The sequence below is a fragment of the Herpailurus yagouaroundi genome, unplaced genomic scaffold, assembly GCF_014898765.1.
Source record: "Herpailurus yagouaroundi ecotype Mexico unplaced genomic scaffold, PumYag 250, whole genome shotgun sequence".
In the NCBI taxonomy this organism is placed as follows: domain Eukaryota; kingdom Metazoa; phylum Chordata; class Mammalia; order Carnivora; family Felidae; genus Herpailurus; species Herpailurus yagouaroundi.
In genome coordinates, this window is record NW_024412467.1 from 14,697,255 (window position 1) to 14,710,059 (window position 12,805).

The 12,805-nt window shown below is 38.4% G+C and overlaps 1 protein-coding gene across 1 annotated transcript in view; it reads right to left on the reverse strand.

The window, feature by feature from the left end:
• The window catches only part of TMEM170B (transmembrane protein 170B), a 31,429-nt gene extending 18,632 nt beyond the window's left edge, over nucleotides 1-12,797 (reverse strand). Inside the window, exon 1 of the mRNA XM_040460721.1 lies at nucleotides 12,621-12,797. Within this exon, the coding sequence (XP_040316655.1) occupies nucleotides 12,621-12,717 (97 nt within the window). The 5' untranslated portion in view covers nucleotides 12,718-12,797. The remainder of the gene's footprint in view (nucleotides 1-12,620) is intronic.
• Nucleotides 12,798-12,805: the final 8 nt, after the last annotated feature.

Here is a 12,805-nt window from a genome sequence, read left to right on the forward strand (position 1 = left end):
TAGCTATGACAGAGACAATATGGTCTGCAAAGCTGCAAATATTTATTGCAGTACTTACATTTTTGTACAGTACTTTCATATATTAGCAAGAGCTGACACTTTGAATCTTTAGTTAATGGTACTTCAATGGGATATATTCTAATACCTCGGGCTCTTCAGAGCACAATAGGTAGTCGATCTTACGGGAAACAGAGGCCTGAACAAGAAGAACAATGGCAAGAAAGGCCCCAGGAGAATTCACTGCCATGTCTGAATTAAAAAAAATAAATTTAATTTAACCAAGTGATAAACATACTGGAGATAGAATGAGGGTAAATAAGAAAAACAATCTACTGTCAAGAAATAAAGCAATCAACAGAACCAGACTCAGCAATGTTCCAGATTTTACAACAATCAGACAGGGATGTTGAAATGACTATAATTTACACGTTAAAGGCTCTCATGGAAAAGGTTGCACACTCATATAAATACATGGGGAGTTTTAGCAGAAAAATGGAAATTCCAAGAAAAAGGCAAATGGAAATGCTGGAAATTAAAAAAAAAAATAATCAACAACAGCAACAACAACAAAAACCACGATATCTGAGATGAAAAATTCCTTCACTGGTCTCATCAACAGACTTGACACAGTTAAGCAAAGAATCGGTGAACTTAACAATGGACCAATAGGAATTATTCAAATTGTGATAAGAGAGAGAAAAGAATAGGACCAGAGGAGGAGGAGGAGGGAAAAGAGGAACCATCCATCTAAGAGCTATGGAATGATTTCAAATGGTTTAACATAATGTGTAATTGGAGTCCCAGAAGGAGAAGAAAAAGAGAATGGAGAAGAAAAATATTTGAAGGGATAGTGGCTGAAAATTTTCTAAAAATAATGAAAGATACCAAACTGCAAATCTAAGACTCTCAGAGAATCTCAAGCAAAGATAAAGACTTCCCCAAATAACCAAAACAAAATAAAATAAGCGCCCCCCACACCTAGATACATCACAGTGAAATGAATAAAAAACAAAGATAAAGGGAAAATATTGAAAGTAGTGAGAGGGAAAAAACACATGACATACAGAGGAAAATAGATAAAAAGTACAGCAAACGTCCCGTCAGAAACTATCAAACAAAAACAATAAAGCGACATTTTTTAAAGGCCGAAAGAGGAAAAAATATAAACCTGTAAAGCCAGATATCTATATTCAGGAGAAGCAGCTTTCAGAAATGAAGACTTTTTTTCAGAAAGAAAAAAAGCTGGGAGAATGAACCACCTGAGCACCTCCATGACCTATTAGAGGAAGCTCTTCAGACAGAAGGAATATGATACTAGATGGAAGCTTAACTCTACACAAAGAAATGAACAAAAAAGGTTAACATGAATATAAACATAGAATATATTTGTCTTATTTGTAATCATTCTCTTTTTTTAATTTGGCAGTGATGTTTTTATTTTACTATTTTTTTCAAATAGCATTTATTGTCAAGTTAGCTAAACATACAGTATATACAGTGTACTCTTGGCTTCAGGAGTAGATTCCCGGGATTCACTGCTGACATACAACACCCAGTACTCATCCCAACAAGTGCCCTCCTCAATGCCCATCACCCCCACCCCATCTCCCCCACCTCCCCCATCAACCCTCCCTTTGTTCTCTGTATTTAAGAGTCTCTTATGGTTTGCCTCCCTCTCTGTTTTAAACTATTTTTTCCCCTTCCCTTCCCCATGGTCTAACGTTTCTCAAATTTCACATGAGTGAAAACACACATCTGTTTCTCTGACTTATATCACTTTGCATTAATACCCTCCAGTTCCATCCATGTTGTTGCAAATGGCAACTGCATTTCATTCTTTCTCATTGCCAAGTAGTATTCCATTTTGTATAAACCACATCTTCTTTATCCATTCATCAGTTGATGGTCATTTGGGCTCTTTCCGTAACTTGGCTATTATTGATAGTGCTGCTATAAACATTGGGGTACATGTGCCCCTTTGAAATAGCACACCTGTATCCTTTGGATAAATTCCTAGTAGTGCTATTGTTGGGTCTTTGGGTAATTCTATTTTTAATTTTTGAGGAACCTCCACACTGTTTTCCAGAGCGGCCACACCAGTTTGCATTCCCACCAACAGTGCAAGAGGGTTCCTGTTTCTCCACACCCTCGCCAACATCTGTTGTTTCCTGAGTTGTTGATTTTAGCCACTCTGACCTGGATGACGTGGTATCTCAATGAGGTTTTGATTTGTGTTTCCCTGATGATGAGCAATGTTGAGTATCTTTTCATGTGTCTGGTTGGCCATCTATTTTTAATCACTCTTAACATATTAACCAGACTTAAAAATAAGCTGCTGCATTTGTCCACTCGAAACCTCATTTAACACAGAAGTTACATCTACTGTAAATATTTAATAGCTGCCTGCTTCTGCTTCTTAAAGAAAGCAAAAACACTAGTTTTTAAATTTAATTGTGACACCTTCAAGAGCTGCTTTAATATATCGCCCTTCTCAAAGCTTATGGCAACACTTGTGTTATTACCCACTTCTACGAAATTACCCTTTTTCCAGCTAATTATATAATTTCAAACTGTAAATTATAGTACTTATCATTGAATACTAAAAGAAATTTCTTAGAAAAGCAAGTTCTTAATTTAAAACAATCAGAGTATCATTGCTTTAAAGAAATCAGGTTAAGGCTATTTAAAATTGTTAAAAAACTGCTCTATATTCAAGTCATAGCACTGTCTTCCTAAAAGATGTCATTCAATTTGTTCTTCCTCATAATTGATTAGCTACTCAGTTACAAAAGTGTAAGAATTAAGTGTCAAAATCTGAATCTGTTATGAAATTATAACACAGCATTTTACAATGGTTTTAATTGTCATCACTTGTGGGTCCTCAAGTATCTTAAATTATACATGCCACACCAAAAAAAAAAAAAAAAAGTCAGTAACAACATGTTTGTTTGAATCAGTTACTAATCTAAAACGTCTTCTCAGCAATTGTCAAAATGTTTTACAATCTCGTGATACAGTATTTCCAAGGGATTTTGACAGTGAACACTGAAAAATGAACTTTTTACATCAACGAGCATATAATGAAATTCTCAATATAAACAAATTCCTAAAGTTAAATCTAAATAAAGGACCAAATGAGTGACAGCTCAAAAATAAAAGCACAACCAGGAAAATTCAGCAAGTAAGTAATGGACGTGCATGGTCAGGACTGTCACACTGTGGCTATATCACTGACAGTGATCCTGAGGAAGCAGTCATACTGCACAAGGATAAACAAAACAAAATAAAACAAAGACATAATTTCAGAACTAGAAGGGATCTTCCGATACTGAATCCAGAGTTTCCTAAACCAAGTTTTAAGAAGGCCTAATTTGGGGTGCCTGGGTGGCTCAGTCGGTGAAGCATCCAACTTCGGCTCAGGTCATGATCTTGCAGTTTGTGGGTTTGAGCCCCGCGTCGGGCTCTGTGCTGACAGCTCAGAGCCTGGAGCCCTGCTTCGGATTCTGTGTCTCCCTCTCTCTCTGCCCCTCCCCTGTTCACACTTGGGGCCTCTCTTTCTCTCTCTCAAAAATAAACATTCAAAAAAAATTTTTTTTAAATGGCCTAATTCTATCACTTACGTAAAACACCCAGTGCTCATCCCAACAAGTGCCCTCCGTAAATTCTACTCCTGAAACCATTAGTACATAATATGTTAACTAGTGTGAATTTCAATAAAATTTAAATTAGTTAGGTAATTAATTAAATAAAATACTCCAGACTCTCCCCTCCCCTATGAAAGAGAAAAAGTGAATCAAGATTAGCCACATTTTAATAACTGCTGAAAGGGGATGATGAGTATGTAGGTCTTAGGATTCCCATAATAAAAAATTATAAAGTAGTTGGAAAAAAAGATAAAATTATCACTAAAATGAGACAGTAAATGTCTAAGAATGAACCTAAAAACAAAAAAAAAGGCCTAATTCTAAGAGTTCTTAAATGATGTTCCAAGAACAAAGAATTTCTAGGTCCTAAACCTCACCCTTTAAAGGCCTGAAGAAGCTCTGAAGAAATTTAAAAATCTTTTAATTTTAAAGATTAAAGAAACAAGTTTATATGCAAATGGTAAGAGTTTCTCTTAACTCATAGTTACTAAACTTTTCTCTCAGAACTTTCTAATTTTTAAATTTTTTTTTTCAACGTTTTTATCTATTTATGGGACAGAGAGAGACAGAGCATGAACGGGGGAGGGGCAGAGAGAGAGGGAGACACAGAATCGGAAACAGGCTCCAGGCTCCGAGCCATCAGCCCAGAGCCTGACGCGGGGCTCGAACTCACGGACCGTGAGATCGTGACCTGCTGAAGTCGGACGCTCAACCGACTGCACCACCCAGGCGCCCCAGAACTTTCTAATTTTTAAATCAGTCTTCCCTTAACATCAACATGAAAACTGCCAACATCAGACTGTATTACCAATGAAGAAACCAAGGCCTGGGAAATAATGTGGCTTGTCTAAAGTACAAAAACCAATCTGTAGAATTTAAGGATAAAACCAAGTTTCTTGACCCATAAATTTCGAGATTCTATTGCTTCTTTAGACTCTATTTGCATACAAAAATCTAACAGAACCCCACTCATTCTGTAGGGGAAATTCCAATAACATTATCTAAGTGTTTACATAATTATTGTTAATGTTTAATTCTCTCATGTACTTCAGATGTAACATACATAAACCACCTCGAATTTTCAAAATCCTATCATTTAATAGGAATCATTCTCTATCGCTAGTAGTACATATAAAGAAAACATCACTAAAACAGTAAAATATTAATAATATTAATAATTAATAATATTAAAAGATAGTCACTTTTTAAAAATTGGGTTTGAGCAACCTCTTGGAAATAAATGAGTCATTTATACTGAAAATTTAATAAGTCTTTAGTTATACTAAATACTCCATATTAATTTGCTTTATATATCACAACACAGCTACAAACTGATCACAACGAAACTTAATTTTTAAAAATCGGATGTCCCCAATCCTTGAGCTCTCAATAACAAAATCACCAGAAGGGCTAGCTATAAATGTAGTTTCAGATTTAAAAATATAGGCTTGCTCCCCAAACCCCAATTCCATAAATATGGACCGGGACCCTGGATCTGTACCTTTAACCAGACCCAGGTGATTGTGATAGGCAGCAAGGTTCAGAGCTATGTTGTATCAAAGTAATCGACCGTAGGAAATGGGAGAAGGGAGGAATTTTATCATGAAAATCCAGTGTCACAACCCTGACAAAAACATCTTAGCTAGACACTTTTATGCAAGAGTAGTTAGCATACAGGTATCCCCTGCTTTTCAAAAGCTTCCATTATACCACTTCACTTTTACAAGACCTCCTAGATCATATCCCAAGATTTATAAGAACGCATTCAACTGGACCCACGTAAAAGTTTGGTTCTTCCTACTTGTACCAAGTTTGGTGAAAAATCTCCTTTTCTTTTCAAGTTTAATCTACTTAGCTAAGGTTACTGGAATTTGAGAGTCTAATGAGATCTTTTTCAAATGGTTCCACTGCCACTGTTTATTCTATGACCAACTTTTATTGCTGGAATACTTAGTCACTAAAAACACAACCAGCCTATGGTACCTGATCTAATCGTATACATTTAATAAAGCAGTAAGTTACAAGGCCACTTCAATTATAAGAAAAGAGATGCGTGCAAAATGCTTTGCACAGTATCGGGCCTGCAGTGAATATTCAATGAACACAACTATTTAAGACTTCTGGAATTTATTAGAATTTTTCATCTGATACTATGGTAAATTCAACACGCTGTATTGGGGTGGAGGGGGTTCTCTTCTTACATCTGACTTTTAACTGAAGTGTTGTTGACACACAATGTTACATTAATTTCAGGTGCACAACAGTGACTGGACGAGTCTATACGTTATGCTGTGCTCCCCCCAACTGTAGCCACCATCTGTCCCCATACGATGCTACTAGAATACCATTGGCTATACTCCCTCTTCTATACCTTTTGGCTGGTGACTTACTCATGCCACAACCCGAGGCCTGTATTTCTCGCTCCCCTTTACCCATTTGTCCATCCCTCCCTCCTCCTCCCCTCTGGCAACCATCAGATTGTTCTCTACATTTACGGGCCTGTTTCTTTTTGTTCATTTATTGGTTTGTTTTGGTTTTAGATTCCACATGTAAGTGAAATCATATGGCACTTGTCTTTCTCAGTCTGACTTATTTCACTCAGCGTAATACCCTCGAGGTCCATCCATGTTACCACAAATGACAAGATCTCACCCTATTTTTATGGCTAAGGAATATTCCACTGTATACATACACACCTTCTACATCCATTCATCAGTCAGTCCATCAGTCGGCCAATGGACACATGGGTTGCTCCCACATCTTGCCTGTTGTAAATAAATGTTGTAAATGATGCTACAGTAACAATAGGGGTGCATGTATCTTTTTGAATTAGCATTTTCATTTTCTTCATATAAATACCCAGTAGTAGAATTACTAGATCATCCAGCATTTCTATTCTTAATTTTTTGAGGAAACTCCACAGTTTTCCGCAGTGGTTGCACTCATTTACTTCCTACCAACAATGCATGAAGGTTCCTTTTTATTCACGTCCTCACCAACACTTGTTATTTCTTGTCTTTTTGATTGTACCATTCTGACAGATGTAAGGTGATGTCATTGTAGTTCTGACTTGCATTTCCCTGATGATGAGTGATGTTGAGCATCTTTCCATGAGTCTGTTGGCCATCTGGATGTCTTCCTTGGAAAAAATGTCTATTTAGGCCTTCTGCCCATTTTTTAATTGGATTATTCATTCTTCTTATTTATTATGTTCCTTATATATTTTGGGTATGAATCCTTTAACAGGTAGATCGTATGCAAATGTCTTCTTCCATTCAATAGGTTGCTGTTTCATTTTGTCGATGGTTTCATTTGCTGTACAGATGCTTTTTATTTTGGTGTAGTCCCAACAGCTTGATTTTGCTTTTGTTTCCCTTGCCCAAGGAGACATAGTTAACATGTTGCTACAGCCCATGTCAAAAAGATTACTGCCTCTGTTTTCTCCAGGAGTTTTATAGTTTACATCTAACTATTCTCAATCCCAATTTCCTTTCCTGGCTCCAGTGACTCCTCCCCATCCCCAACCCATCCTTCCTCCTCTGTTTAGGCTTCCTTTCTACAAGAAAAAATAGCTCTAGTCATTTTGACTCCTCCTCGTGAATTATCTTACTTTTCCAGTCCTTCCTTTCAATTACTAAACAAAGCACAGATAAGTTTATATTCTGGTAGTTAGCTACGAAAGAGTCACAATTACAGCTTGCCCAGTCCTAAGGCTTGTCCTGAAATTGCTTTAGGTTTAAGAAATGTCACCTGGATGTCAGACTTGGTATTGCCAGAGGATACGGATGCATGAGTCAAAGGTAATGAGATGGAAATTAAGAAAGAACCTGAAGATGACAATTCCGGTTTTTGAAAAATTACAGTAGCTTCTTTCTCAATAAGATACACAGGTAAAATTTCCAAAGAGCAAAATCCTATAAAGTACGAATCATACCACCACTAATTTACTGGCTCTGTACCACAAAAGAGTAAGGAATTTTTCACCTATATTTCAGGAAAAACCTCCTGTAGTAGAGCATTTAGGAAGAACTTAACCCAATGAGAAGCTGGGGCACAGGGCACCCCGGAAGATGCATACCTACTTGGGAACATACTGAGGGTGCTGGCTATACATGTGAGTGTGAACCATTCCAACTACGTACAGTAGATACAAACTACCCCCCCCTTTATTTTTTTGCTGACAGTCAGTATTAACACTACAGTAGCTTAGCAACTATAAAATCTAAAAGGGAGCTTACTGTAAGTGTATGTTTAACAGAAAAATGAGCACATATATATTTTATACACAAAGACATCTGACCTTCTTTCCAGTCTGAATCCCCAGCTTCTCAATGTTTGTACCAACAGAAAGAGAGGAGCACCCGCCCTACATCTGCAGCTGGCAGTGAGAAAGGAGATGAGCCTGAGGCCAGCCTGTGCCTTTTTTCTCAGGGACCAGTTATCCCTCTCCCATTACCAGCCTGGCTCTGTGTTTACCCACGGGCTTAGGGATCCTGCCTTGTGGTAAGCAAAAAATTCTCCTCTAAACTCTTAGCAACCAAATTTGGGTCAGAACACAAAGTTGGAAGCCAAAGTAGATGAAGAAAATAAAAGTAAAGCAAAGGAATGCATGTCATTGTAGATTATTTTTTTAAGTCAAATTACCCATAAAACGGAAAGAGTACATTCATAGACTATAATTGTAGATTGGGGGTAGGGGGGTTAGAACATATGGAGAGAATGAAAAACTATTTCATAGGGGAAGGCATTTATCTTTACTTTGGTAAGCTGAAGAAGCATCTAACCTACACACAGTTAACAATTTTGGAACCTTGTGAATTACACGGTTTGGGAAGTGGCGAATAAAGAAGAGAACTTTAGCACTGGCGATTTACTGAAGGGATGGGGTCTCCAGATACGAATCTGTTCTACAGGCAATCCCTATACTAGGTCTTCAGGAAGGAGAAAAAATAAATAGACCAAATTTGGTAGGATTTCTAAAACCGGATATATAATAAATATGGATCACTAACTTTTACACCAGCAATCGTAACTTCAAGTTTGGGGAAAGCATTATTATTCAATCATATCTTCCATATTCCAGTATCTTTTATTTGCTGGCCAAAACTTAGTTGCATTCACACACTCTTGGGCTCACTGGGGCGAATACTGCCAGGCTATTCTTAAGTATATTAAGATTTATCATCAGACACGCCAGAGTTAAGAATCTATGTGGAATCAAGTGAGAGGGACAGAACTAAAAGTCAGTGAACATCATCCCAAGGCCTGTCTCTGTCACTAACTGCCCCAGCCATGTCACTTCCATGATGATGTGTCACTATTTCTAAAATGAAGTAGTCAAACTACATAACTTCTAGCTCTAAAGTTAGTTCTAATTTCTGGTTCTTATTATCACTTTTTTTTTAATTATCACTTTTTAAAAATTTTATTTCTATCAAAGTAATACATACACAAGACTATTTTCTAAAGGTCTCTAAGAAAAATAAAAGTCAATACAAAAAGGCGTCCCTGCTGGGGTGCCTGTGTGGCTCAGTCAGTTGGGCATCCAACTTCAGCTCAGGTCATGATCTCACAGTTTGTGAGTTTGAGCCACACGTCGGGCTCTGTGCTGACAGCTTGGAGCCTGCAGCCTGCTTTGGATTCTGTGTCTCTCTTTCTCTGTCCCTCCCCCATTCATACTGTCTCTCTCAAAAAAGAAAAAAAAAAAAAAAAAAAAAAAAAAAAACTTCCCTGCTTCACGTCTGGGATAAAATACAAACATAAGAATAAATAACACCTGTCGGTTTGTGTAAAGAAAAAAAATAGAAATGAGAATACATTCTCCTTTTGTTTTTTGTTTTTAATTAACCAGAATTCCTACTAACCAGATTTCTAGAAGTCTTTCACACAGTCACTTCTTAAATCCAAATCAGTCTGGTTCTACACTACGCTTTTTTCTGTATTAGCCATCTCAGCTCCAACTTTATATGCCTTCTGAGTTAATGTGTTACCATAATCTGAAAAAAGGTAATAATTTTTCACATATTAGCTATCAGAGCTAACCAAATTATTCTTGGCTTCAATATCTGAATCCATAAAATAAGGATAAACAATCACCTTTCTCCAGATTACTAAAAAGATTAAATAAAATATAAGAACACATGGTAACTAGCCCAAAAAAGTGCATTTAATAGGCATATGTGTGGTTTAAAGGTATGGCCATCTATCCATAAAAGTTGCTTAAATGACTCATTTCCTGATTAACAGCACATTCACTCCAACAGACGTGTCTGGAAAATAATGCAACTAGAATGTTTGAAGCATGCAACTGTTAAGTATTATTTTAGAACTGCAATTCAAAAAACATGCATTGAGTATTTATATGTACCAGGTAGAATGTTAAAATTCCAGAATTCTGCTGATTATGACAATGACCCACCCTCCAAAAGCTCAGTCTAGTAGACACAAAAATTATCATATAACTGAACAATATAATAATAAAGGCATATACATGGAGCAGAAGTAGCAGGGGGAAGCAAGTAACTCATTCTGCCTGAAGAAAGTAAAGAGGAAGAGTAAAAGTCACGTGAAAAGCGGAAAGAGTAATTCTGTGGACAAGGCCTCGGGTTGAAATCCTAGTTCAGCCACTTATTAGCAACAGGATTTGGGGCAATTTAATTTCCCTCTCTGGGCCTCTCTGTAACTCTACTTTGGAAAGTTATTAAGATTAGAAATCATATATATGTTAAGCGACATATATATATGATATATAGCAGGCACTCACTAAGTGGTGGCTGACTTGTTCTAGGAGGTGTATTTGTTTTTAGTAGACCAAATTCTAAATGGCACTGTAGGGAGCATCTCTTGACTAATGACCAAGCTACATAAGGGATCACTAAGGTCACCAGCATGAAAAGGCCATAAGGAACCACATCACAATATTACCACTTTCAGAATCCACTTTTTTTCCATGTGAAGTGATTCCTAACATGTGGTATGCCGACCTGCTGGCAAAGAAGACTTCTAATCTATTATCTCCCTCCGTTTTTATCCTCACAAACTGAATTTTGCACATTCAGACTCATTATTTAGGAAATAAAAGAGGTCCCCGTGTTCCTCAGTCCGACCTGAGGAACTAGTTTTGGATGTTCAGCATATCTTGCATGAAACGGCAAAGTCTGATGAGAAAATGATTATTGAGATTATATTGGGGGAAATGAGACCTAATCCTGGGTTGAAACTGCTATTATCAACCTAATGGGGGACTTGAAGAACCGGAAGCCACTATAATGACTGGAATCTTATTAAACATTTTAAAAATATTGTCAAATCTGGCCAAGTGGGAAGTTACATTTACACTACTCTATGACCCCCCAAACTAATTTTCTCTAAACAAATGATGAGCTAAGCCAGTCCTTAACATATACAAATATAAACTCTTAAGTTCTTTTCACTTCACTCCTGCAAACACTATCAATACAATATTTGAGAAATGAATGGTGGATAAATACAAGCAGAGCCAGAAGTAAGAGAACGTAAGGTATCTCTAAACTCAACTGAATCATGAAATGGTCTTCATGTCGATTTTTTTTTTTTTTTTGAAATAAAAACGTATTTCTGACCCTCAACCATCATGTAAGGTCAGTTTGCTCCAAAGTAAATAACCACAGATTCAAAGTGAGGACACCATGAATCAACCCAGAACCGATGTTAATTTTATAGTTGCCACATTCAAGAAAATCAGTGTCAAAAAAATCAGTGCTCAAGAAAATCTGTGTTATAAAATTCCATCAATTTTCTTTTCTACAAATATCTGAGAAATATACATATACAAGACAATATACATAATTCACACATGTGTATCTTGTCAGGACAGGTTATATTTGTAAAATACTCTCCATACTCTTAACCACTTTGACGTAATGGATTTTAAAATACTAATGCTCTACCAAAATTAGCCTTATATGTTTTCAGGAATTAAATCCTGAGTATGTTTCTAAGTTTTTTCTCTGAGAAGCAGAGAACTGAGGAGTCTCCAAATTGCAACCGCATTTCCTTCTTGTAAACACTCATCTTTAAAGGGTATTTTTAAAACTCAGAACTCAGAGTGTAAGAATCTCCACCTTAACAAACCTGGAAGTTTCTTCACAAAGCAAACCTACAGATGCGATAAAAATATATGGGCATTACTGCTCACTTTTGCAACTACAACTTAGGTTATTATAATGTAGTGAAGTCCAATTCCCTCCTGACAGCCTTGACGAATGAAGGGAAATACAAAAAATGATAATAAATAAATAAATAAATAAATAAATAAATAAATAATCAAATGTCAAAGAAACGGCAACTTGAGGCCAGAGGGAGAGAGACAGACAGACAGACTCTGGAGACAGACAGGAACTAGGAGGGAGGAGATAATACGGTCAAAGCTGAAATGCTTAGAATGCACTAGACCTTGGCCCAGTCTCTGGCCCACTATACCCTACTTCATTAGTCATCTACAGCAACAAAAATTTAACAGGTGAGGCAAACTGATCTTGATCGTTGTGAACACAGAATTTAAGCCCTGTATCCGGTCTGAGATGTGTCAGAAAGAAACAGATCTAAGCATCAAGAAGCGGAGTGTGCGTGCGTGTGTCTATGTGCGTGCGCGCGTGGATGGGGGGCTGGTAAATCCACGCGAACTGTGCCCGAGACTCGGCACTAACGCTATTCGGCGCGTACTACACTAGGCAGCGCCGTCGGGAGCCCTCCCCGAGCCGGGCAGGAGGCGGGGGTCGGGGATTCTCCGCCCGCGATCCAGACCCTCGCAGCGCCCCGGGGACCGGCGCGAAGTGCACCCAGTTAACACCTTCCTCTCTGGGACCAGGGGCCGCGAGCCGGAGAGCGGGGCGCGCACGGGGGTGGGGCGGCTGAAGCGCGGCCCCTCTTCGGGAGGGAGAAAGGAGGCAGGGGGCGGCACCGCATCCCCGTCCCCACCCCGGGCGCATCAATTACCCGTGAGGTTCCTCAGCACCGTCCCGTGGGCCCAGAGGCTCAGGACCTGCTGCACCGACAGGTTGATCATGGAGTGATCGCCCCCTTCCGCCTTCATCTTCCCCGGGGGGCGCCCGCCGCCCTCTCCTCGGGCGCCGGGTGGCGGCGGCGGCTGCGGGACGGGGGGGCGGTGGGCGCGTGCGCGG